The sequence below is a fragment of the Thermobia domestica genome, chromosome 13 (assembly GCF_964235325.1).
Source record: "Thermobia domestica chromosome 13, izTheDome1.hap1.1, whole genome shotgun sequence".
Lineage (NCBI taxonomy): Eukaryota > Metazoa > Arthropoda > Insecta > Zygentoma > Lepismatidae > Thermobia > Thermobia domestica.
In genome coordinates this window covers 129,598,710-129,626,261 of record NC_137466.1, presented here as the reverse complement: position 1 = coordinate 129,626,261, position 27,552 = coordinate 129,598,710, and the positions used below count along the sequence as shown (strand labels likewise).

Genomic DNA, 27,552 nt, shown 5'->3' with positions numbered 1-27,552 from the left:
CAACAGGATGCCGACATGTTATCACGAGTACATGGATCTTTGCGAAGACGGGTACGAGCATGCATTCTTATGAATGGACAACACTTCCAACATTTACTTTAATGATAGAGGTACGTTAATTTCTCAAGTATCTGTTCTGTAGTTACACATCAGGGTATTTGCTGTTTACCTTATGATTAATACTGTACACATTACCAACATGACGATTTCTGTTTGTTGATATGGACAAACACGACATGTCCATCATTTTTTGCTTGTTGTATCACACTTACGCGTTCAACATGCGGAATGTTTCAGATTCGCCTCCCACATACTCGAATGATGGCATGCTTTTCCCATTGCGGATATTAGTTACATTAACTGCTTAGCACATAATGCTTCATCAGTGCCTTGCATACCGTTTGATTTACCTAAGTGCTGCCACACTTGTACGTATGCATTAGTTGTCGGAATTCTTCCTGGAGCCATTTACAACGTACATCACCACACTTCGATTGCCTCTCTCATTTCCTGCTGGTTATACAACTACACACGGCACGTAAACATTGTCCGCCATTTTGTATCTTTTCGAGCTTTCGACCTGGTACCACGACTTATGAATTACTGGTGGATAGACTCGCTCTCCATGTTCATCTCGAGCCCCCTTTCCTTGGATAATTTTCCGGGAAACTCCGTTTCTTTGGGGAATCCCTTGCGCGCGCATTGCAGTTATCAACCATGCATTTCTGCATAGCGCAGATCTGACTTCGATAGTCATTCATTGGACCGCCCTCTGTCCGATTCATACTTTTTGAGATATTCGTCTCTAAACTTCATTTTCCCACACTTTCGACAGCCCTATCTCCGTTACGAAGCGTTTGCGGACACATGTTTACTAAGACTTTTTTGTTAGTTTTGGCGTGTACTATCTACGGTTTAATTTATGACCATTACTTATTAAACACCCTATATATATATATATATATATATATATATATATATATATATATATATATATATATATATATATATATATATATATATATATATATATATATATATATATATATATATATATATATAAGCCTGCCATATTTTTTCCATGATAATACGGGACACCTTCGATCTCTTCCCCCACTTAAAGAACTTTACAACGCAATACATTTTTTTGGAACATTTTCACTGCAATATTTGAAATGGATACAAAGAAATAGCGAACAATCTAAAGCGTTCTCAGGAAACTTTATGCTTCTGTAGAGTGTTTTTCATTTACATGAGATTTTTATTTGAAAATGCTACCCAAATAATGTTATTTAAGAATCTAGCAGACGAAAAAATCATCAATCTACAATGTCCTACATAGACATAATAGTACCCATTCTAGGATGACTCAAGAAAATTGTCTTTACCAAAAAAAAAAAAAAAAAAAAAAGTTGTTAATGGATTTTCACAAAGAATATTAGTACAAGAAATGTTATTCATTTATTATACGAAACATAATTTTCTTTTCTTAAACAATGAACGTTGCATCTTGCTCATATTGATATAGATAAGCTTATATTGAGAGCTGAAATGGGACGGAACTAAAATACGGGACACTTGCCTGTCCCGTCTAAATTGATGGGGACGCAGGACACTTGAGTCCAAAATCGGGACTCCCGTTTGTTACGGGACGTATGGCAGGCATTATATATATATATATATATATATATATATATATATATATACGATTCTCAACGTTACGCACGGGACATTTGTACACAAAAACTACTTTTTTAACAAAAATCTATTTTCAAATAAAATGAAAAGTATGTCAAAATTAGGGGGGAAATTATTACTGCATAGTTAAATAAAATAAAACATACTAAACAATTGCAAATTTGAGTTATAAGCCAAAATTAAGCGTTACGCACGGGACTCAGACAAAAAGCTCATTTGACAACCTCAATTTCATTGGACATTCTCTGCGATTTTTGGCAGCATCAGCATTTTATATGCCATCGCTTATGTTCTACATTCATTCTTCTTACTGTGCATTATATTTTTAAATTGGAAAATAGAATTTAATGACCTTTATATTAAGTTTTCTTTTCCGACTCACCGTTACGCACGGGACAGAAAAGTAACCATGCAATTGTTTGGTTGTTTTAAGACTGTTATTATGCAATATCCTTACTAAAGAGATTGATATTTTATGATTAACATTTGGGCATTAACAAGCATAAAAAAATTGTATCAATAATTTAATTTAAATGAATTAAATTACATTCCAAAATATCAAAGTCGAACTTTGCTAGGCAACTCGCTCAGTGTTATTACCATGTCTTTGGGGTATTTGTTTGAGCGCTGATTGATGGCGTTCAAACCACATAATCTTGTACAACTGTTGAGCTACTCGATCCTCTGTTGTATCTACCAAACGTTGAGTCGTTTGAATGCCATTTCGGGAAAGTGAATTGAAGGGAAAATAGTTGGTTTTTGGTTATTTGGTATGATTGATTGTTACTTCACAGTGAAGATTTGCTTTAGTGTGAGTTTTCTAAGTAAGTAATATGAATTCACAGGCAAGTAACTCTGTTTCAAGTAATATTGTCACTGATGAACTGAAACGATCAACAAAAGCAATGAGTGGCGCTGAAAGGGCTAGAAAATATCGACTTAAACATAGGAACAAGGTGAGACTAAAAATAAAGTAAGAATGCAGCGTTAAAAGATTAATTCTTTTCCTCTCACGTTCCCTTCGGGGTCAATCCACGCCAAATCATCACAGGAAAAAGAACTTTATGATAAAAGTTGTGATGAAAGTTGGTGAAAAGCTAGAGCTTGTGGAGTCAACATTTGTCAAGGTGTAAACTCCAGTGACAAGTAGTTGTCAGATAGCAGTGTTTCCAACCTGACAAAATGTGCAATTTTTCGCAAACATGCTAAATGAAAATTAATTATAACTTCGCTCCAAAGTTAGATAGAAACGTCATCATGAGCTTGTTGTAAAGCTGAAGGAATGCCCTTTCAAAAAAAAAAAAAAAAAAATGGTGCAGACCATTTTTGGTATTTCTTGGGGTCAAGGTCACACACTGTAATCTTTCTCCTCAAATATGTGAAAAAATGCATTCCTGATTTTCGTCAAAACAACACATCTTGTGTAGTGTCATGGAGTCCACCTGTTGTGCACATTTCATATTTGGATGGGTACGGAAACAGGAATCAGAAAGTAATGAACCTCGCAGACTTCAATAAAAATGCCACATTAAATGGGTGGATATGATGTGAGAATTTTTCAAGTGTGATATAAATCCCCTTGAAACAAGTAAACGTTGTGCACATTTCAAAATGGTACTCACCTACAAATGAAGAGAGTGTTGCTTTATCCTTTGCATTCTCTCTTGTGTGGTAATAACGTCCGTAGCTGTTAAATTATATGTGCTACCAGTAGCTGTGCACGGGTCCACTGAAGCAAAAACATGAGTGATTAGAACAGTCAGAACATCAGGAGGTTGGGGATGTAAGCTTTGTAGGTTGTTTGAAAATACAGAGGTCTGCTTATCAACGTACCACCACTGCCTGTCAATTATGATGTGCAACCCACCTCAAGTGTAGTGCTTCTTCCAGCAGTACACTGAATGCCCAGGAGCTGACAAGGTGAGGGACATTCTGGATAATGTTGCTTTGAGTTTGAGTTTAACGGTCCACTGAAGCAAAAACATGAGTGATTAGAACAGTCAGAACATCAGGAGGTTGGGGATGTAAGCTTTGTAGGTTGTTTGAAAATACAGAGGTCTGCTTATCAACGTACCATCACTGTCTGTCAATTATGATGTGCAACCCACCTCACATCTCTATCTGCAACGTGGATAGCTAAAAATGATTAGTGTCTACGACATAACAATTAACTTTAACCACCCGCCAGGGATTTTAACAAAACGGTAGACTCTCATGTTCGGGGCTCTGGTGACCCCCCTAATTATCACAGAGTCATGAGTTATACACCATTGGAAAGCTTATAGACCACAAGTTCCAACGAGGTAACATTCGTGAAATTCCCGCCGTATTCGTAGAAAAAGAAGACATAAAAAATCATTAAAAATATGAAAATATTGACTTTGCGGGGCCCTGGCAACCCTTGCAGTCTCCCTACGCTGACAAAATGATGGTAATGTGTAGGCTACATACTTGTGACAATAATATAAGAAATGGTAGCCATTGCTGCCATTGCGTAATGAATTCGTTTTATGTAGGAAATATTTAAAGAAAATATACGCAGAAAAACATTCATTGAATTAGACATTCTCTCCCCTCCCCCACTAAAGTACCACGTCCATATAAAAATCATTTTTGCTGCACACATCATGTATACGAACAAGAATTATGCTTCTAGACCACTTCAGTGAAATATATCTTGTGTTATATGGGACCGTCCCGAAAATAAATGTAAATTAACCAAATTTGACCCTCTATTCCTCTATAAACAACAAGTACACATACAGGTTAATATCATGTAGGGGACTACTTCATTGCTTCACATACCAATTTTTATGGATGTACCACAAAGGGGGAAGAAATACCCGCCAAAACCTGATGAAAAAAAAATTGATGAAAAATTTAAAAAAAAAAAAAAAAACTTCATCCTCCCTCACTCGGCCGTACATACGTACCCCCTATATACATAAAATGCAACTGACGGAAAGCTTCATCTCTCAAAAATACTTTGGTACCAAATCATCTTTCTAGCTTAATTAAGGACTGAGCTATTGATTGTTGTAAAAATAAATGTAATTTACGTCAAAAAACTCCACAAATTGGCTAACTTTGCCCCCTTCCTGCTACCCCATATAAGCAAGAAGTACAAATTCACGATATTACCGTGTAGTGGCCTACTTCATTGCTTCACGTAACGATTTTTATGAATCTATCTCCCAAGAGGGGGAATGGTCCCCAGAAAACTGTTGAAAAAACAAAAACAAGAAAAAAACACGATATTTACCTTCCTCCCACATACATAAAATGCACATCAGCAAAGCTGCAACTTTCAGGAATGAATTGGTACCAAAACCATCTTCCAGCCTTAATTTGAGGTTTAAAACTGAGGCATTGAGGTTTAAAGTCCTGATAGAACGTAACACAAAGAAACTAAACTACATATTCTGTGAACGAAGATCGGGAAATTCCCGATTTCTTCCTCCGGAATTGAACATTTGGGCGGATCGAGATTAGGGAAGTTCCCGAAATTTGATCTAGCGGTTGAATATAGATGGCAAGCAATATCTAAGAGTGTAAAAGCCTATTTAGATTATTGTTTTAAACAAAATAAACATTTTAAACGTTTTTTTTTGTTTAAAACAAAGTAATTTGTTTTAAACGTTCAAAACGTTTTAAACAAAAAAATGTTTTAAACATAAAAAACGATCTTTTTTTTAAAAAAAAAATCGTGTTTTTTTTTTCAACCCTGCTACTGTATAGTACTGAAGTTAATTTAATATAGTTTAATTGTATAGGCAGTTCTGACCTGAGGCTATATGAGAAAGTCTCTTGCTGAAAGTGAAATGTGGGTTACTATTAGAATTATATCCCAGATATGATATCCCCACTGATGATTGAACCTGGAACACACACATGGAAGGCATCAGCGCTAGCAAATTAGCTCTGAAGAAGTACACCATAATTCTAAGTCAAGAATAAGGCCAAAAATAAGAAGCAGAAACGACAGACTGTACGATAATAATACTTTTACAATTTTAATTTCACCTATTTATTTCGAGACTTTCGAGACGAGACCGAGATATGGCCCTCGAGACCGAGACCGAGTTCGGGACAAGCATTTGTTGACCGAGACGAGACCGAGACCGAGACAGCGATTTTTGACTCGAGACGAGATCGAGACCGAGACGGCGATTTTTCAACCGAGACGAGACCGAGACTGTACAAAGTATCGTCTCGTCTCGTCTCGTCTCGATACCATCCCTAATAACATTTCAAATGCGTATTTAAAGTGAAATTCATGTAGCACATTTCAAAGTAAACTTTATAATACAAGAGAAATAATATGTTAAGCTAATTTATTAGGAGGCCCTACTCCGACACCGTTAATATTGAGGGGGCTCTTCCCCCACATCATTAACATTGGGGCGCTCCGGCCTCCCTAAGCCCCATTGATTCGGCGCCTTTGATATATATATATATATATATGTGTGTGTGTGTGTGTGTGTGTGTATGGAGATCACTGTAAATATGGATAATTGTAGTAGTGTAATGTTGTTTTAATTTTTAATAGCATCAGTACATCTGTTTGAATTTAAATCTCTTCTACTTATTGTTTGGAACTTCCAGTTGTTTTGTCTTACATGCAGTTTTATAGAAATACATTACATTGGTGTTCTTCATGAACAACCTCCCCCCCCCCCCTTCCGACTGACTGATCCTCGTACAGGCCAAATCCCTTAAGGTAGGAACTTGAAATGTGCACAGTATGTATAATTTATGACGTAGGGTACCACTAAGGAAGGGTTTTTGGAAATTCGATGTGGAAGAGGGGGAGGAAGTGGGGTTCTAAGAATTTTAAAAAATTGAGCGTATCTCCAAATCACTTATCATCAGAAATCACTATGCCAACAGACGTATAGTCAGGCATAACCAGATTGTTCAAATTATTGAAAGACATTGCGCGTTAAGAGGCTATCAAACGGGTAAAGAGCTAGAGTTTGATATTGAGAATGTACAATTGAAACAAGACCTAATTGTTGAGAATAACTGTGTTAGTATGTAATTGACATTATCATTACGTTTGAAGGAAATGACATGGATGTAAGGGCAAAAGAAGAGAAAATAACAAAGTATGAAAGACTTAAACATTAGGTCCATGACAACAAGCGATTTGAGGTTCTCCCCTTGGTCATAGGATCCAGGGGAGCTAAAACACATGTTGCAAGAAACGTGTTTACAAAACTTGGGGTGCCTAAATTCACCCAAAAGAAAATTGCTTTTGCTGCTTTGAAGTCTACGATCGAAATGTTAAATTGCCATTTTCATTATGTTAGTGAATGTATATTTTATGTGGTTTTTTTAAAAAATTAAGGGACATTTCAATTTATTTTACTTTAATACGTATTTGAATTATGAGTAGGGATGCGCACGAGACAAGATTTGTGGCTGTCTCGTCTCGAAAATGTGCTGTAAAAGTGATGTCTCGACTCGAAAAATTTATATTTCTCTATTAGAAGAGCCGTGTCTCGACTCGAATATTGTAAGGAAAATCCTGTCTCGACTCGTCTCGTGCGCATCTCTAATTATGAGCAATGATGCCGAATGTAATTGGCTATGGTAAATATTGTAAATATGTTTTTTTACACTGCAAATATGGTTAATTATATTGTAAATTTTTTTTTTAATTGACTGGTTTCGTGAACAATATTTTATTAATGTGGTGAATGTAATGCTTTTTTAAATTGAGAAAAGAAAATATGAATTGCACAACTTTTATGTGGAATTTGTGTGTGAGAGGAATAGTTTGTACATTTTGAAAATTATTGACAGGCTTTTCAACATTACATTTTGATCGGGAAGAAAAATGTCATTTTCAAAATTTATCGCAACTAGGACTACGTTATTTTAGGAAATATTGGTAACTTTAACAATAATTATTATACCTCCAGAACGGTTTGAATTATCAAATTGCCGTAAACAGTATTATGATCCTCACAACCTTTAAAAAGAATCTACGTAATTAGACATGCTACGTATCTAAGCACTATTTTTTTTTTCGAAATAGTCCTTGGAAATGCAATTTTCAATTCCTTGCAACTGTTCCGCCCGTCTTACTTCAGTTATTAGCATTGTAGAGGCCTCCAAAATTTTCGCGTTCCTGAATATTGGTGATGCTGTAGCGTCCTTGGTTTGCAACAATGAACAACAAGTTTGGTTTGGTTTGTTTTTGCTTTGAATGTAGATTTGAAATTTATAATAACCTGACGTAGTGCCATTAAAAAAAAATAACTTTGTGATGGGTTGGCAACACTGTTAATTTGGTGTGAAGAGTATGCCAGAAAATGTCACCCTGCTGATATTTGTATGTGCAAAATCCCAGCATTATATATCTATTCGCTTAAAAGTTATAAAGGCGTATCAAGATGAATAGTTCACCCCATATCCGAACACAAAGATGCCGCCTGCCGACAAACACAGACTTTTACATGGGAATGGCTGACCCCACGGTTTTTGTGTCCAATAATTTATATAACCGACATGGTTTCATTTAGATTCTTCCGTCCGAGTCCAGATACATCCCTTGTTAGTAAAATTAATTTTCAAGCTTATAAGAGTAAATGGTACTTAAGATGCATCAAAGTGCTTTTTTCGTGATTTTCGGTGATGCAGCGATGTGGATAAATATTTTTTGTACGATGCCCCTGGTGTGCCATCTTTATATTTGTCATGTCGGTGCTACTATATTGGACTTATAAAATGTTTTTTTTTTTCAAATAAATTGAAGAGGGGATATTTTGAGATATTCAAGGTCAAAGGTTAAGGCGTTGATGAAACTTGATATATAAGTTCCTTTCTACTAACTTTATTAAATATATCGTAGTCTGGAAGAAAACGTAGACTATATAGAATTTTTGGTGCGCATCTTGCGGGGAGGGGAGAAAGAGGGGAAGGAAAAGGTTAAAAACGGAAAAGGGGGTAAGAAGTAATGAAAAATTATAATATCTTACGAGGTGGGGTGATGTATAGAATACTGTCTCTTTCAGCAGCGACTCTATGTAAGACGTGGATCTACCCCACCGGAGATCGAATTCGGGAGAATATCTGTCGAGACACTTATGTTAGGAAGATTAAACTTAATATATAAGTTCCTTCTAGGTAAATTCATCAAGGACATAATAGTCTGGAAAAGACTGTAGTAGGCCTATATTTAATTTTATTGGGTGCGGATCCTAGGGTGGGGTTCAATGGGGAGTGGTTTAAACTTTGTCAAAAATAAAATATTTCAGGAAGGAGAAATTAAGTTCAAGTATACCTTGAGACCTTCCTATAACTATATTTCCCTGTGCACACCGGGCATTTCAGCTAGTATTTCATAAATGAAAGTCAATGCTCACATGTGTTTAGTTTAAATATTACCATTCGATATTGGTGCTGACTTTCTGTTTTCTGGTTCAATGCCGTGTACAGGCCTGCCGAATAAAGTTTCGTTCCATTTTGTTATGTATCATGATGGAGACATATTTCTGAGCCTACATTTACTTACCTAATAATGACCTAACCACAATTTGTAAATAGAAAATGCACTAGAGAGAGTTTGCGAAAAGATCTTTTCTATTACTCAACACATCCCGTTTAAATATGTCATATATCTAGGCAGTGGTGTACCGAAGAGGGGGGATTGTAACCCCTCCCATTGAGTCCTTCGTATACTACAGGTCAGTTCACCTAAGGTGGTTTACAGTGCTGATAACGAGCACAGCGTAGAAGAAGGAACCAGAAGTCAGTAGCCCGTAAATCCAGTAGTGAGTAACGTACACCGCTGTGGAAGTTGTTGTGGTGAGCAGCTAGTATTTCTGTTAAAGTGACACCTTATTGCGAAGGTCACATATGTGCACTTCCCGATGCAAAATGCAATGAGTCAGTGATTGTGAAAATGTGTGCGGCAAGCAGCAACAATATCATCAAGCGTGCAGTAGGAAGGGTAATAGCGCTGTAAAAGCACCAGCCCTAAATGTCAAGATCAAGTCGTGAGAGTGAAGAAAGGAGTCCAGCCAGGAAACGACGCGTTGTGAGAAACATCAGGGCAGCAGTTGTGAAGAAGAACCCACCCACCCAAAGCAAACGTGCCATCTCATGCAGGAAGTCTCAGAGCACAATGTGTTGATTCACAAAGGACAATTTGCAAATAAAAAAAACGACATAAGGCGATGGGACATAAGTTATCACCAAGGTACATTCAAGAGAGATTCAAGAAAGTTGTATGAACAGTACCTCTTAGATGAAAAATGGTAGTGGGTTGTCACTCTGGATGAAGCCTGGATCTACCGTGATGACACAAATAAGCCCAGGGCCATTTTTTATTCACCACATGATGCGAAGAGCCGCGGCGAGTCCGTCCGTGAATGTCGCGAGAAGTTTTCGAATTGCTTCATGATGGTGGCAGGTTTCTGCGCCAGTGGGAAGTTGCCAATGCATCGTGTGAATTTCGAAGGCAAGGTAAATGCAGACTACTTTCAAACGAACATCATGGAACCCTTATACAGAACGCACATCCCACAGTTGTATGGCAGGGACACCCAGAAGGTGTGGATCCACATGGTCAAAGCATCCAGCCATAATGTTCGCAGTTCTGTCGCGTATTATTGGCGTATGGCCACGGAGACTGATGTGTCTGTTATACCCTTCTCGTTCAAACTTGTGGAGTCACCAGATGCGTAGCCAATGGATTTCTGCTCCTTTGGCCTTCTGAAACAAGGACTCACACAAAGGCGTCCCACTACCATAGAGGGCTTTGGAAAGCTTGTCAAGCGGTGTGGTCTACAATTCCCCTCACACACCTTCTACGCGCAATGCTTCAGTGGCAATTGCGTTGCAGGGCGATAGTCCAGGCTCGTGGCCGCCACATCGAGCACAACCGTTGGTGAAGGAAGGAATTGTCTGAGCAGGTGAGCGCACAAACTTTGGACATCTTAGGTGAATTGAATTCTGTATGGAAATGGAAAACATTTCAGTTTTATTTAAATCTTGGAAAATAAACATTCTCTGTGTGCAAGAGGTTAATCTATACACATGACGATACATCACTCCAAATGTTTTAAACATATTAACTGGCAGAGTATATAGTTATCCTGGGGGCAAGAAAACAAAGGGATTTTTACTGAAATTAAAAATCGTAGTATGGTGGTACGTACCATACGCATGAATTTACTTTGGAGGAGGGGTCCAAATTCAATGCGAAGATAAAGTATTTTCAGATTTGTCAATTTTCGAAGTTTATGTTTATAATTCCGTACCTATACGTCCGAGCGCAAGTGAACTACGTCAATCAAACATCGGTCCTTACTGAACAAACTTGGGCACAGATCGTTGCAATTGCGTAATTAGGAGGCGCACCATAAATTCGTATTTAGGTTCTAAACATCGTGTGTGTGGGTTTTATCGGGGTTCTCCCGTTTCCTTCCACTTTTTTCATTCCACCATTTCATTCATTTCTCATCATCAGCGTCTACTTTAGCCTAACCGGCATAACCGTAGGACGTGAAACTCAAAGATTTCATTTCATTTCATTTTCGTATTAAGGTTCTAATCCTTGATTTTTCTCACTTTTATATTTACCATAATCTATTAATTTTTAATTACTAGCTTCGTTTATTCAATATCGACATGATACTTTCAGGATATATTAGTGGTGGGCTAAGGTTTATTTGAAGATAGTTGCATCTGTCTCTTAGCAGTATTTCCAGCCATAGAACTATTTATTTCCAGACTTTTTTTGGTAAAAAATTCCCTTTTTTCCCTTCTAAAATTTGCCTCTTATTTCCTTCTCTTCTATTGGCTACATTGGAACGAACATACCAGATTCTGGAAGCCTCATCCTTGACTTACACAACGCACTATAAAAAGTTTCACTTGGATAATTGGGGACACTACAATTCCGGTCTTACAGTATACCATATTACATAATTTTAAGGATAATAGTGACTTTCTAGGAAAAATGATATACTTTTTAAAATTACATGCTTAATTTGAGAGATATCATCATGATACTAGCTGAATATATTATTGGTGGGCCAAAGATTACTTTAAAATTGTTTGCTTCTGAGTGGTAGCAATGTTGCCAGCTACAGAAAATGTTAATTGTAATTGTTTGTGAAATTTTTGGGAAGTTTATCCTTTCCCCCCTATTATTTCAGTGTCCTTGGCTATATTCAAACCAACGTACAACTGTCTGGAATCATTCTTGGCCTACAAAACGCACCATAGAGGAGCACGATTGGATAATTAGGGAAGACGGTGAACCACCATGTATGCTGATTTTTGCTTCTGACGCGTAAGAAGTGCCCAAAATTTCATGTGTATTATGAGAGAGTTTTTTTCTTTCTCTCTTTGTATGGCAGCCAGCGACTTCAGGTTTTTACTGTACCTTGTCAACATACCAGAAAATTCTTTTTAGGTGATTTGAACCCCTGTGGCTTCGGTGTTCCCAGCTAGAAAAAATCATGAAATTCGGCTAGGGATTTTTTTTTAAAAAAAATTCACTCCTACATTTTTTCAATAATCCCTCCCGTTAGCAACACTGCAATCTAACTTACACCAAAAAATATCCATGTCCCTCTTCTAAAATACAAGACGTAAACGATATCAATCGGGATAACAGTGTTTGGGCAATAAATCATTAACTGAAAGTCTACCAAAAACCCCAAAATCGATTTTGTCCCGAAAGGGTTAATGAGATATGCGCGCCAAAGATTTCCGGCTCTAATTTAACGTGAGCTCCCCCCCCCAAAGTTTCTGGGCTGGCCCAGAGAATGAATGGCCTACATAGTACTGTCTACGGGCTGGATAGGCTACCAAATTTCAGCTTTCGTTCTCCCATAGTTAATGTGATATAGGCGACGAAAATTTGGGGGCTAACTTCACCAGAGCCTCCCAACTTTCTGGGCTCGTCGAGATAAAGATCGATGGGCTAACAAATTTCATCTTTTGGGCCAATATAGTTAATAAGGTGTGAAAATCAAAGTTTTGGGGCGTTAACTTAACGTGAGCCCTTAACTTTTTGGGCAAGTTGAGATAATGAGTGTACCAGGTACTAAACTTCATGGGCCTTCCAACCCATTATTATTTAGCATTTGGGGCACTCAAGGAACACAGATACAGGGTCTCCAAATGTGAAAATGAAAATGCAATCTTTAAGTTTTATGTCCGACTGTCATCCTGGGTAGACTAAAGGAGACGCAGATGATGAGAATAAACGGAATGGTAAAATGAAAGAGTTGTGGGAAAGGGAAACTCCGAGAAAACCCTCACACACGGTGTTTGTTCACCACAAACCCCACTTTGCGCAAGTTGGTATAGAACCAGGGCCCCGCAGCATGTGTGAACCCTCTGCCACTAAGCCACTGCGGCCCGGAAGTCCTCGAGACGAGACACATAGGCGTATACCTAACGTGTAATTTGTTCGTAGCGGGAATTTCTGTTATGGTATAGTTAATTACATACAATGAAAAACCGAAAATGTGATGTGGACAATCGCGACCGAAAATGTAATGTGGACAATCTCGAACAAGCAATAAACAATCTGCGTGATTTGTTTTAGATTTCGGAAAATAGGTTCTGCCAGATTTACGCTTATCGACTGTAATCGTTCATTTATTTATTTATTTATTTGGGAGGGAAGCAAAGTATAATACATTTCAGTCATTACACATGCAAAGAGATGTTTTATGGTAATTGTTTTTTGCTGAAATATAACTTCGGTATCTTTTATACGTGTTTAGGAGCTGAGATTATTATCTAATAATTATACGGAAGATACAAGTTTTTTTTTTTTTTTTTTTTTTTTTTACGAAGATACAAGTTTTTCACCTTCGTACAACAATTCATGTTTAATAGGCGTATAGAAGGGGCTCATGCCCAAAACATTGGGACTCCATTTCTAGGGCCCCATGTTGAGGGCCCGGTTCCTGACCACCACTGTGCTGAGGGGAATCGGATCTTTCCAACATCACCATCTGTATGCAACAACTCCATGCTGAAACGAGAAATAGAGTGGACTCAAGCCCAACATTTCGGAACCACATTTTCTGGAGCTTCGAGGCCAGGGCCCAATTTCTGACATTACCGCTTTCGTTAATCGACCCCGACCTTTCAAACGCTAACACTATAGTACAACACCATGTTAAATAGGCAAATAAAAGAGACCTGAACCCAAACTTTTGGAATCTCATTTCTGGAGTCTCAGGTCCCGGAGCTTTCCAACACCACAATATGTATCCAATAACTCCATGCTTAAAAGAAAAATATAATGAAGCCAAGCTCAAAATTTCGGGACACCATTTTTGGACCTTTGAGACAAGGGCCCAATTTCTGACGTTAACACTGTGCTCAGACGACCCGAACATTTCCAACTTCACCACCCACATACAATTCCATGTTTAATAGGCGTATAGAAAGAACCCGCGTCCAAAACTTCGGGACCCCATTTTTCTGGAGCCTCATGGCTGGGGCCCGGTTTCTGATATCACCACTGTGCTCGGGAGACCCGGACTTTTTCAATGCCACCATCTGCATCCACTAACTCCATGTCTAACACGGCTTCCCCATTGTAGGAGGATTTTGACGAATTTTCTGCAGGTTCTTTACAACTATTTACAACGTTTCAAACTATTCATAAGAAATGAAATTTCAATACATTAGAAACTATGTTCTTTTAAAATGTTCAAAATGGATGACAGCATTGATTTCCAGTAATAGTTGTAAACTTTCGTAATTTTATTCTCTATTTGAATAGTAGTTTAATTTCGAATCTTTTTCGGTTAAAAATATTTTTGTGAAATATAACGGAATACATTGAAATGCTCCTACCCCCACGGGTACGTGTTCCAATTATAAATCGATTTGAGGTTCAGCGTACAAATGAGAAACTCCCAAAGCGAAGTACAATATTGTAACGTTGTTGACATACATATGAATAACTGGTGATTAGGTCGTTAAGCTGTACATAAAATCATATAAATTTTCATTCATATTACGCAGACAAGTACACACAGAACAGCATATGAATCTTTATCTGACTTTTGTTTCTCTAACTTTCTGATAGCCTTTAGAAATAATATCTTTACAATCGAAATATTCGTTAAACATTATTATTATTCTTATCCTTCAATATTCATTATACATCATATTCTTCATTACTTTAAATTCTTCATATTACATAACTATTTTACATTATATTCCGTCGAAGCTGTTTCAAAGTTAGTATTACACTTCTGACATAGTCATCATTACAAATCATAATTGATTCTCAATCCATACACCTGTAACTTGTCCATCCTACCTGCAGTGTGGATCCTACGCAGTTTCGATCCTACGCAGTTTCGACGCTACGCAGTTTCGACCGTACGCAGTTTCGATCGTACGCAGTTTCGACGCTACGCAGTTTCGACCGTACGCAGTTTCGATCCTACGCAGTTTCGATCGTACGCAGTTTCGACGCTACGCAGTTTCGACCGTACGCAGTTTTGATCCTACGCAGTTTAGGTCGTGTGGAGTCCATGAATATAACCCTAATTTATAGCTGCACAGGTTAAACAAATTAAAGAGAGAGAAAAAAAATATATATTTTTTGAGCGCATGATTAAAACTTAAATTATTTCAGGGCAACTGCGTAGCATCGAAACTGCGTACGATCGAAACTGCGTACGACCGAAACTGCGTAGCGTCGAAACTGCGTACGATCGAAACTGCGTAGGATCGAAACAGGTTTTGAGCTGAATTTTTCGATCGTACGCAGTTTCGATGCTACGCAGTTTCGATCCTACGCCGCATTCCCGGAAAGACACCCTCGGAGCGCGAAAAATGACAGGGTTACTGACCTTAAGACTGCACCATGTTTGTTCCTTAATTTATTGCTACCTCCCAAGCTAGCTTTGTCGCATATATTGAGCCACCGACGGACGTTCCGCTCTATTGTGCAGTTCAAAAGCCACTCCAATACCGAAGTACGAAGCTCAAAAACCCCACCACACTTCCCCTACCAGTTTGTTAAAAATAAATAAAAGTTATTAAATTCTTCGAGCGCGAAATCTAGGTATTTAAAGGTCAGATTCACAGAATTCCCTAATCTTCAAACGTTACTCCACAGAACATGGATTTATACATTAAAGTCCATTATTGATATTGAATTTTCAGAAATCAAGAAATGAATGACGTTTCCGGGGTCTTTCTAATTTCTTTTGTGTTTAACAGTAGATCTGCTACTTAAGTGTCGTGATTTTTAATGTTCAAAAATAATTATTATTATGATTTTTCTATAATCACAAATGTTTAAATTAGCAGACTAATGTATAATAACATGCAGTACATATATACAATCAGAATTGATTTTTTTAGCTAAGAAAGACTACAAAAAATGTGACAATTGTCCTAACCAACAGTCGGGACGCTTTTAAATTTCGATTGTAGTTTGTCAACCTGCTGTCATAAGCTCTCGCCTTTGGTGCGAGTGGTCCCAGGTACTATTCCCGAGGGATTCACTCGGTCGAAAAGGTGTAACAACTTTTTCTGGACAGAAATTCCAATTGAGATTTTTTCTGTTTTTTCCTCACTCACCCCAAACAAATGTCAGGGTTGGATCCCAAGCTGCTTCTTTCCTTCGCCATTACCTTCATCCTTCCCCTTCCCATAATAGTAGGCATGGCGAGGGACGTCATCCCTCATGCGTACAGGTCCGTAGCTACGGGGCTCCCACGGGGGCCGGGCACTCCAAGTGACAAATCAACATAAATTGTTTAACATGTTTTAATATATATAAGGTTTTAGTAAGCTCTCCCATTAAAAGGCTGTACCCTCCCAATGAAATAATCCTGACTACTGGCCTGCAGGCTGTAGATGCCGGTAATGCCCATAAATACCTATAAAATAAAATATAAAGGAATTAAAATTTCAAAAGAAAAGACTCCCGGGAAATTAGGAATGCCTTCTATTAGTCTGGGACAGGTAGAGAGAAAAATAGAATCTGTTAATTTCTTATGCTATTCATCGGTATAGCTCTGTAGCGAATGTATTGCAAGAAAAAGAGGGCAAACAACTAGTATTTGGTTTATAATTAGAACATTCAGCGTTAATACCATTTCTTTTTTGGTGTTTGCTTTCATATAAAATGCTTTCGTGATTTTTTTTTTTTTTAAAAAAGGGTAGCAAGAATATTGGAATACTGACCAGAATGTTTGGTTAAATCCAAATGTTAAAAGAAACTGTTAGCAACACAATGTTTTTTTTATCTAACTTGTGTAAAGCGAATTCGTCAAGAAAAATAAGAAAGAGAAAAAAGTAAACCGGACCCGTTCATTTCTGTTTTTATTGTAAACTTCTACCGAATAAAGTATCAATGAAGAACTAATTTCATTTTTCGTTTAATTTTTTACTCGTTTGAAATACATCATTAGATAATGAGGGGGCCATGCCCCCCCTTGGGTACGGCCCTGCTTTCGTCATAAGTTTGTAGCTTTATTTGACTTCATGACTTCATTTGTGCTCTGGTATCCTATAAGTATAACATAAAAAGATTTAATTGTTACCTTCCCCATACTATTGTTCTGACAGTATGTGTTTTTCTTCTTTCATTAGGTTTATTCCATCGTGCTATAGCTCAGAGTGGAACAGCATTATCTCCTTTTGTTATGAGTGAAGCTCGTTCTTTGGCGTTCAAATTAGGAGAAAATCTCAACTGTACGTCCACAAACTCCGAGGAGCTTGTAAATTGCTTAGAAAATGTTCCAGCTGATGAAATAGTTAAGGCTTATCCGCTATTAAAGGTAAGAGAGAAGTCTAAGTTTAACTGTTAAACTATTATTTCCTGGCTAAGTTCTAACACTTACTTTGATGACTAATAACTCAGGAACCAAAGGTCTCTACCCCATAATATTTCATATAACTATTAAGCTCAATAATGTCTACTAACATTTTAAATTTGATTAAGTTCAGAAAGCTTAATCTGAGCTTTAAATTTTCAGAAATAATGATAATCAGTAATTGATATTTAGAAGCGATCCTCTCTTGAACAAATTTGATGTGGTGGTTAAACTCATTGAGCTTAGTACATAGAAAATATTACGGTGTACCGATATTTGTTTCTGGAGTCATCAGCCATCAAAGTTAACATTTGGACTTGAGAAACTTGTTGAACGTTAAGTAGTGCGGTGAAATAAGGATTTGCTAGAAAATGAATGAAGGACAACTTTTTCTGCTATAAGGAAACTTACTATAGATAATTTAGTACGTGGCATTGTATCAAAGTTACTACAAAAAGAAGGATGATGCAAACATTGTTTTGGTTAAGCCCAGTTTCCTGTCTTTCATCCAATAACCAGAGTAATGTTTGTACAATCTATTCAATTCTATCGTTTTTCAATAGTTTTAGATCAAAGTATGAATTGTAGACTAGAAATCAATAATCAAAACATAACTTCAGAGCGATAACTGTAAGACATCCACAGTTGTGTCAGTGGTAAAGAGAACTTAACAAGGCAAATCAATTCCTGTAATTGTTTCTTATAGACATTCTATTATTCTTTGGTACAGTACATACCGTTAGTGAAAATAATAAAATGAATTCTTTTGTAGGAATGGTCACAAGATATAAAATTTCCGTTTGTACCAGTAGTTGAAAAAGTAGGAGATTTTAATCCTTTTCCAGTTATAGCGGAGCACCCAGCTGATATACTTAGAAGTGGAAGGTATAATAAAGTGCCTTGGTTAACTGGAATCAATTCACAAGAAGGAATTGGGTTTGCAGCATGTAAGTGTTGTAATACGAATTTGCAATCAGTATTATTTGCAATTTTTAAATACTTTTGTATTGATAATCTGCAGAGGCGGCGGAAAATATGGAGTACAGCTTGGTCACAAAAAGTACATGACTATGTAATATTATTTATTTATAATGTGCTATTTATTGGATTTTAACTCAATTATGCAGTCAGCAGTTTCATCTCAATAAGGTAAATGGCAGAAGTGACAGTTATAACTTGTTCATTGAATTATAGTTTAGTTGGTTTAGAGTATAGTATGTCCATTTTCAGCTCCAGAGCCATATGAGATGTCTGATTCAAATAACTTTATTTCAAGTTGCTTGTCGAACCCGTTTCTTCTGCACCGAAGGTGATAGCAATTATGATTTAGCCAGAAATAAAACATTTTGTCCATTTAGTCGAACATATGTTAGTCTTACAAATTATTCTTTAAACATCATTGATTTCTAGTTTCCTTTCTGACACGCTACATTTAAATATGATAACCATAAATATTTGTTCGATATTTAACACAATATCAGAAAAAAGTGAATTCATACATCAATTTTAGAAACAAGCAAGCTCTAACGTTAAACTTTTCATGTTTCTTAAATTTTAGTTTAACGTCAAACGGTTATACCCTTTAGGCTAAAGTGAAACAGACGGATGATTAGTTAAAGTGCATAATTGTGAAATTAAACATTTGTGTTCCCATACTGAAACTCGAACCCACAATAACACACGCTAACCACTAGATTAGGAAGGTCTTTTAGCACGTTCAAGAAATATGTTTAGAGTGAATTCAATTGGTTACTGACGGACTTGAAACATGATAGTGGTAGATTTTGCTCTGAAAATTTGTGAAGTTCCGTGTGTGGTTTGACAGCCGCAAAATTGAAGTGTGCAAAGTAAGTTTGATTCGAGAATTTTTGGCATACGACTTCGAATTGCGTCATAACAGCACGGAAGTAACCCAAAATACTTGTTGGACAAAAGTTGAAAAATTGTCACAGAAAAAAAAAATAAGAGTTGTAAGAGCAATACTGATTAGCCGAAGTAAGATAGGCCGACTCCTGTAAATTCCAAGAACATGCGCGAGACCATAGAGGAACATCCGACAACTAGCTCGGACGATATCAGGGAAGCTCGGTTTCTCATAGTTCGATGTGATTTATCATCTCGATATCGACAAAGCATTTGGAGCAGCTGAATTATTTCCAGTTAGAGTACAGAGGCGAATGGGTGCGTGCAAGAATCTCTTAGAAAACCCACGTGGTCTGAGTTTCAAGAAAAGGGCGATAAAAGTTCATACGTTTCCGAAATCGTAACATGAATAGGTAAAACACAGACCAGATGTCATAACCTGTCGCCAAACACAAACGCTCGAACATAAGATAATTCTCTACGTCTGGTAGAATTATAAAGGGATAATTTCCGATCAGAGCTGGACTGTCGAACATCAATTCTAACCTGTACTTCAAAAAGTTAGAGCAGATTATACTATTGTGTATATATCTTTTAAATTCGGTAACAACTTGCTAAGTCTTCAGAAATTTGTACAACATACGAGATTGTACGACGTTTTGCCTTACATTATTAAAAAAATACTATTAGATATAAGAACAGCATTACTAACTAAAACTTTTGTAAAGGTAAATGTACGTGAACCAAAATTTCTTCATAAAGTTTTTTTTTTATTTACATGTTGTTAGTATACGTACATATTATAATTAATACAATCAGAGCACAAAGTACACTATATCATATGGAAATGTAAAGCATTAATATTTAATGAATAATAATAATAAATAATAGTTGCAACTAAAGCATTAATATTTCATATAACTATTGTTGTTTACTTGTCATAATTAATACATTCAAAGCAGTAATTGCAAAATATTATACAAAAATTTTAAGTATTAATTAAATTTATAATAGCCTACATTTGTCATTTTCTCCTTAACATCCTCTTTGCCGTTCGATTTCTGTTATTCAACTCAAATAGATTATATCAAGAACTAATGAACTTAAATGTGTAGAAATTAAATGTGTTAATTAGATGAACTATTTCAGTGCATGTTCAAAACTAATAAAGAAGACAGAGGAAAGGATATAGGTTACAAGATAACATATCTCCACGAAAAGACTATAAGATGACATATTTCTTTAACACGGTACTCTTTCTTGTTTTAAGTGCATATTTTCATAATTTTAAGAATCAACTAAAATTATTATCTCCTGGATCATAATACAATAATAAAAAATTGAGCAAATAATTCTTAACATTTCCAGTAATGCTCCTGAACACACAAGCAATTAAAGAACTGGATGAGAACTTTACAGCTTTAGCACCAGGTCATCTATATTACGACTCGAATTCATCAAAATCCTTTTATGTAACTCAACTGCTAAGATATTACTATTTTGGACAGAAGAGAATTAGTATGGAAACTGCTAACGAATATGCTCAAGTGAGTTAGGGTAAGAGTAAGAGATTTTGTGGGTGCGCCAATGGCGGGGAATGTGTTGTAAGGATATGGTTGTTTAATTATCGTAATATGTAATTAGAATTTTAAACATGAGTTCGTATTTATATATAATATTCTACTGTACTGCACTGAGGTAAACTTACTATTAAAGGTTTGTAGCAATATCATAATAAAATCCCCAAATTTGAATTCCCACGAAACATCAAAATGTCAGTATATTATAATATAGTATCATTATAGTGTAAAATTAATTTTAAGAACATAATATACTGTATATAGGATGTTCGGAAACAACACCAAAAATGTTTGGGAAATGAATACAAACATGAAAAAAATGAGTTTCGTTTCACAGTTGCGAAACTATTGTAAATTCCCAAGCTATGGGAATTCAATATTGAAATATATTTATAATTTCCGGCTGCAATGGAGGGATAGTGTGAGATGAAACCTATTAAGTAGTAAATTTCTGCTACTTCCGGTCCTAGTAGAGACATACAAAATCTCTACTTTTAACAGACCAGAACCAGATTGAATCTTTTAATAATAATAAAAGAAACTGAATCGATTTCAAAATTCCTCTTGTAGTTTGTATTACCTTCTGTAAAAATAATAGAAAACCACCGATATTAGTGTTTAATCTATAGTTTTCGGTAATCCTGATATGCATAGTGATACTCCTGATTCCACTTAAATTCAATTTCATTCTCAATGCGATCATAAAGGTGGTAGAAATTAGAGTGGAGCATTGAGATTTGATTTTTCCTGGAAGTTCATTTCGTTCGAATCCTATGTTAAGATGTAGGTCCACGTCTCAATATAGCTTCACTGCTGAAAGAGACGGTATACTCAATATCAATAAATCAAAATGGTTTTCAAGTAGCCTAGTGCGCGATAGCGACAAGACATATTTAGCGTAGCTGAAAAATCTTTCAATTGCGGCACATTATATTACACAGAAGTTTCTCGAAAACAGAGTAATTTTTAAATTAAGATATTTTTTCCGCCTTGGATTCGGACATAATTGCAATCTTATAATTTTCCACAAACATAAATAACTTATAATTTCCGCTAACTAAATAATATCACCGGAACATAAGTACACTCTCATTCGCTGTGAACTATATCTAGTGCTAGCCTCCCTATCCGCAAATGACTGGCATTGTTAGTATTCCAAGTCTAATTTCAGAGATCGGACAACAGCAAATCTACAAATGACCATTACCTCTTGTGAAAATAACTATACCAACAATTGGGTGTGAAGTTGACTGTGATTTTACGCTCAACTCCCATATGTTTCGAGCTTAACTCAAATCACGCTAATTTTTTTTTTCAAAACGTGCTAGATAATGATAAAACTCACCAAAAACGAGAGTACTGAGATGAGCTAACTTATTTACAATCTTGCATAACACAGTTTGAAAGTCTAAAGCGTAGACTAACATGAAAACACAAATGCATAACGGAGCTGTAGTTCATCAAAAATTTGTTGGAGCAATTGGTTAGATTCCATTAATGTGGTAGCGGATATTGGACGTAAGACAGCTTTCAGTTTCAGATGTGTCATTTTTGTAGAAGGCTTCATGTAGGCCTATCTCTTTCTATACTTTGAGGCTAATGCTATCACTGCGCCTTGTTCCACATCCACTGGTATATTAATGAGTTGTTTCTAACCTTGTGTCGCGACTCACTGATGTGTCTCGCAGTCCCATAGGGTGTGTCGCTAAATTTTAGAATTTAAAAATCATTATCCCTTTAATAATAAGTTAATATCAATTTTGAGATAGAGTGTACCAGGGTTGTTTTGTTTAAAACAAATTTTATATACGTTTAAAACATTTTGTTTTAAACACATGTATTTTTAAAGGCTTTTGTTAAACATATGTTTATTTTTATTTTATTTTTGTACCTGCCGGGGAAAGAACACAGTCAAAACGTGCTCCCCATTCAGAAGCCTGCTTTCTTCCGAGTGAATATTTTGACTTCTCGTGGCTACAGCAGGTCAATGTGGTGATCTACAATTTATTTTCTCTTTTTCGCCTTATTTTCAGCATTTATTGTATTGTTTAAATGCTTATCAGTTAACTTGCGAGAAAGTGTCGTAATCGAAAGTTGGACTACTTGTAGAAATGATGTTAAAAAATAAATAAATGATCTTGGAAACAAGTTTTTGTGTTGTATTATAAAAGAAACAAAGGGTTATTTGCTAAATTCCGGTTCTGAAATAAAAATATCGCAGGCTTTCGTTGAGACAGTACATGTTGGTTCTCGGTTTCCATACAACTTGGAATCGTTTAACGTGAGTTTTATGGGAAGAAAAACGGACATCATTTGCAGCAAATTTCTTAAAGTAACTCAAATTCCATCAGATAAGAAAACGACAATACGAGCTTGTTGCAAAACGTGTAAGAAAGAAATGGTTGGTTTTGTTCGAAGAAGAATGAACAATCATTATGAAAAATGCAATGCTGTAAAAAAAATGGAAACCCAAACAGATGGTAGAAGTGCTGATCTAAAAATTGCTTCTGATGATTCTAACGTCAGTGACGTAGTTGAGATGCAACCGGGAACTTCATATAAGACTTAATTTTGTATCATCAATTTCTTTTTCATTATATTATAAAATTTTTACTTCTTCCCCCTCCCACATCTCCGTTCTAAATTTTCTTAAAAACTTTACACCCTGGCATAGCTTGTATTCGAGAGATCAAGCGAGAAAGCGCAAAGTATGACAGTCACCCACGTAACTATCCTTTAAAGCGTCACATCATCGCTGAATGTCAGTGAGGCTGCTGGAACGACTTGATCTATATTTGTTCACCTATTTGTATGTAAATACCACGCTACAAGGAGGGATTTTCGGTCTTTTAACATAAAATGTTGAGGGTAGAGGCACGAGAATTTCGAAATTTGTTGTATAGATTTTGACTGTGATCCGACGTAAAATTTCAAAATTAGTGGTTCGGATTCCACTTTAAACTATAAGCCCTGTCTTGTATAGCTTTGCTACTGATGCAAAACTGTAATCAATCAAACCAAACAAACTAATTTTATGCGTTTCGAACAAACTTAGGTTCCAAGATAGATTTGGCTCCAACTTTATTTATTTATTTATTTTTTTTTAAAAACACATTTTTAGATACGGGGTATTTAGAGTACAAGGAATCCAAGTCCATTGTCAAAAAGGTTCAATTTTGCTAAGCAAACGTAGTATCTTCGTAGTCAAGAGTCCGAAATAAATGAAACAAAAATCTCGTGAAAGGGTGTGGTGTGGGCTAGAGATTCATGGGACAGCGCTAGACAAGGGAGTTTCTGGAATGGTGGAACAGGAGGGCTAATTTCCTTCTCCCTGCTCATAAGTTTAAGATATTAACATTATTTTGTGTACGCTGCAGCCAGGGTTGGAAAAGATACAGTTTTTCTTTTAAAAAAGTACAAAACATGAAAAAGGTGTTCAAATTTTTTAAAACCTATTTTAAAACACACACACACACAAATCATCTTTTAAATATTTTGAACAGTTTAAAACATGATTTTAAACATATTTCAGAATCTTGTAATAACGTATTCATTAAGACTTTTTTGCTCTTCCAACCGATATTTCATTTATTTTATTCTCGTTGAGATTACACTGTGTTGGGTACAGAATATTTTAGTGTATATTAGTAATTCTCAACTTATTTCACATCACGACCCAATTTTATTACACCCTCTTGCCAGTGACTCTCGTAAGTACTTTTTTGATTGTAATAGGCTTTTTAGGTAGATTTTAAAATCTATCTACTATAGAGATTTAGCACAATCTATCAACATACATGGTGAATGAAAGTCCTCACCACTCTTGTGTGTTTAGAACGGGTTGCAGTTGATGGAGAATAATGAAACTTGTAAGTGGTCTGACACATCAGATGATGCTATCAAGCATCATGGCGGACATCTTTGATTGGTATTCGAAAGTTCAAATGCAAATGGAGTTATGTTACATGTTTTAAGGCTAGAATTTTACCAGAGATACGGTTGTGCGGTTATTTTAGTAATTTCAGATTTACCGCTTCTGAAAGTTGTCTAGTTATACCTTTAGGGGCTAAGCTCGTGTTTTGTGGAGGTGGGTGAGATTTTTGTTGCAAAATTTGATTACTATTTCAGAACACTGATGCTAACAAACTTATTTTAAAATAATAAATTTTCGAAAAGTAACGTTTGAAGCACACTTCATGTTGTGTTAACCTTAGAATATTTTCTGCAAGTCTATGTAATTGGTTGTTTTTTGAGTCAATAATTTATTGAAGAAAAGTAATATTTGGGGCATTCAGAGCACAATGGATTCAAATCCATTTTCAACAAGGTTCAGTTTTGCTTAGCAAATGAATTCTATTTCAAAACGTATCTTCGCAATCAAGAATCCAAAACAAATGTAATTAAAACCATGCGAAAGGGCTTGGGCTAGTTTCATATTACAGCCGCTAGGCAGGGGCGTCTGTGGCACAGAAGGGCAACCACCCCCATCCCCACTCTGGATTTCAGATTTTGTGGGGAGTAAGGCAGTTTTAGAAATCTTTTGATAAGCAAAGTCCAGCAGAACAAACTTGAGGTCCTTACACCAAATAAATACGGAAAACATAGAGATGATGAAAACTGGAAAGTTGCTTAGACCCAATTTCCAGAATTTTAAGCAGACCCGAGACGCGAAAGTAGAGTCACCTTTGGAATCCTTGGGTCAAAAAATATACAAGAGAGCAAGATAGGCCTATAGCTCCTTACGGCTAATGAAATGGATTATAACTGACCAAAATCCATATTTATTCGGTGTAAGGACTTCAAAATTTTAATCTTGGACTTTGTTCAGCAAAGGTTTCTAAATCTGCATTACTACCCCCAAAATCTGAAATTTCGGGTAGGGGACGGATGACCTCACTCTGGCGGCATTTATATAAAATTCTAGATTACATCTTGTCATGTAGTTTTTCCTTCTTTCATCTCGGATTTGTAGTTGCGAAAATATGACGTTTTCCGTCGGTGTATTCTTTCGGACACACCCCGCATTTATTTAACGTAATTATGCATCATTGACTATGGCATTCGGAGCTTGACTTGTTAATCATTTCCACGCTGCAGCGTACACAATATAAAGTTAATATATTAAATTTATGAGTAAGGAGGGGGAAATTAGCCCTCCGTTCCCATTCCATCAAGGTCCTTGTCTAGCGATTGTCCTATGAAACTCTAGTTCACACCCTTTCACGTGTTTTTTGTTTCATTTATTTCGTACCCTTGGCTACGAAGATACTACGTTTACTGAGCAAAAGTGAACCTTTTTGAAAATGGACTTGGATCCTTTGTGCTCTGAACGTCCCATATCTAAAAATATTTTATAAAAACTGAGTTGGAGCCAAATTTATCCTGCAATCCAAGTTTGTTCGAAACGCATAAAATTAGTTTGTTTAGTTTGATTGATTAGTCTTGCATCAGTAGCAAGGCTATATGAGACAGAGCATTTTGTTTAAAGTGGGGTCTGAATCACTAATTTTGAAATTTTACGTCGGATCGCAGCCAAAATCTATACAGCAAATTCCGACGTCTCATGCCTCTACCTTCAAAATTTAATTTTAAAAAGACCGAACATTGCGCCCTGTAGAGTAGTGTATACATACAGACAAACGAACAAACTGAGATCAAATTATTCCAGACACTGACGTTCGGCACTGATATTGCAATAAGTATCATGCTTTAATGATTAGTTAAGCAGGCGACTGCCATACCTTGCGCTTTTCGCCTGGTCGCTTCATACAAGCTATGCCAAGGTGTAAAGTTTTCAAGAAAATTTAGAACTGAAGTGGGGAAGAGGGACGAAATAAAATTTTCATAATATAATGAAAAAGATATTGTTAATACAAAATTAATTTTCACTTGAAGTTTCCCGTTGCATCTTATCCCTGACGTTGGAGTCACCAGGAGCAATTTTCGCATCAACACTTTTACCATTTGTTTGGGTTTCCAGTTTCTTCACAGCATTGCATTTTTCAAAATGATTCTTCATTCTTTGAACTAAACCAACCATTTCTTTCTTACACGTTTTGCAATGAACTCGTATAGTCGTTTTCTTATATGATGCAGTTTGAGTTACTTTAATAAATTTGCTCCAAATGACGTTCTTTTTTCTTCCTGTAAAGCTTATGTTAAACGATTCGAAGTTGTTTGGAGACTGAGAACCAAGATGTACTGTATCAACGAATGCCTGCGATATTTTAATTTCAGAACCGCAATTTAGCAAATAGCCTTTTGTTTGTTTTCTGAATTCAACACAAAAATTTGTTTCCATGATAATTATTTTATTTATTTTTTTTATATCAGTTCTACAAGTAGTCCAACCTTTGACTACGACACTTTCTCACAAGATAACTGATAATCATTTAAACAATACAATATACGTTAAAAATAAGGGGAAAAAGAGAGAAAATAAATTGTAGGTCACTATATTGACCTCTGTAGCCACGATAAATCAAAACATTCGCATGGAAAGAAAATAGTCTTTTGAATGGGGAGCACTTTTGACAATTTTCTTTCTCTGGCAGAAATTTTTGCAAAAATAAAATAAAATA

The 27,552-nt window shown here is 36.2% G+C and overlaps 1 protein-coding gene across 1 annotated transcript in view; it reads left to right on the top strand.

The window, feature by feature from the left end:
* Nucleotides 1-27,552, top strand: part of LOC145668501 (juvenile hormone esterase-like) — a 71,544-nt gene that overhangs the window by 31,188 nt on the left and 12,804 nt on the right. Inside the window, exons 5-7 of the mRNA XM_081736460.1 lie at nt 17,305-17,492; nt 18,301-18,475; nt 20,760-20,938. Coding sequence (XP_081592586.1) covers nt 17,305-17,492; nt 18,301-18,475; nt 20,760-20,938 — 542 coding nt within the window. The remainder of the gene's footprint in view (nt 1-17,304; nt 17,493-18,300; nt 18,476-20,759; nt 20,939-27,552) is intronic.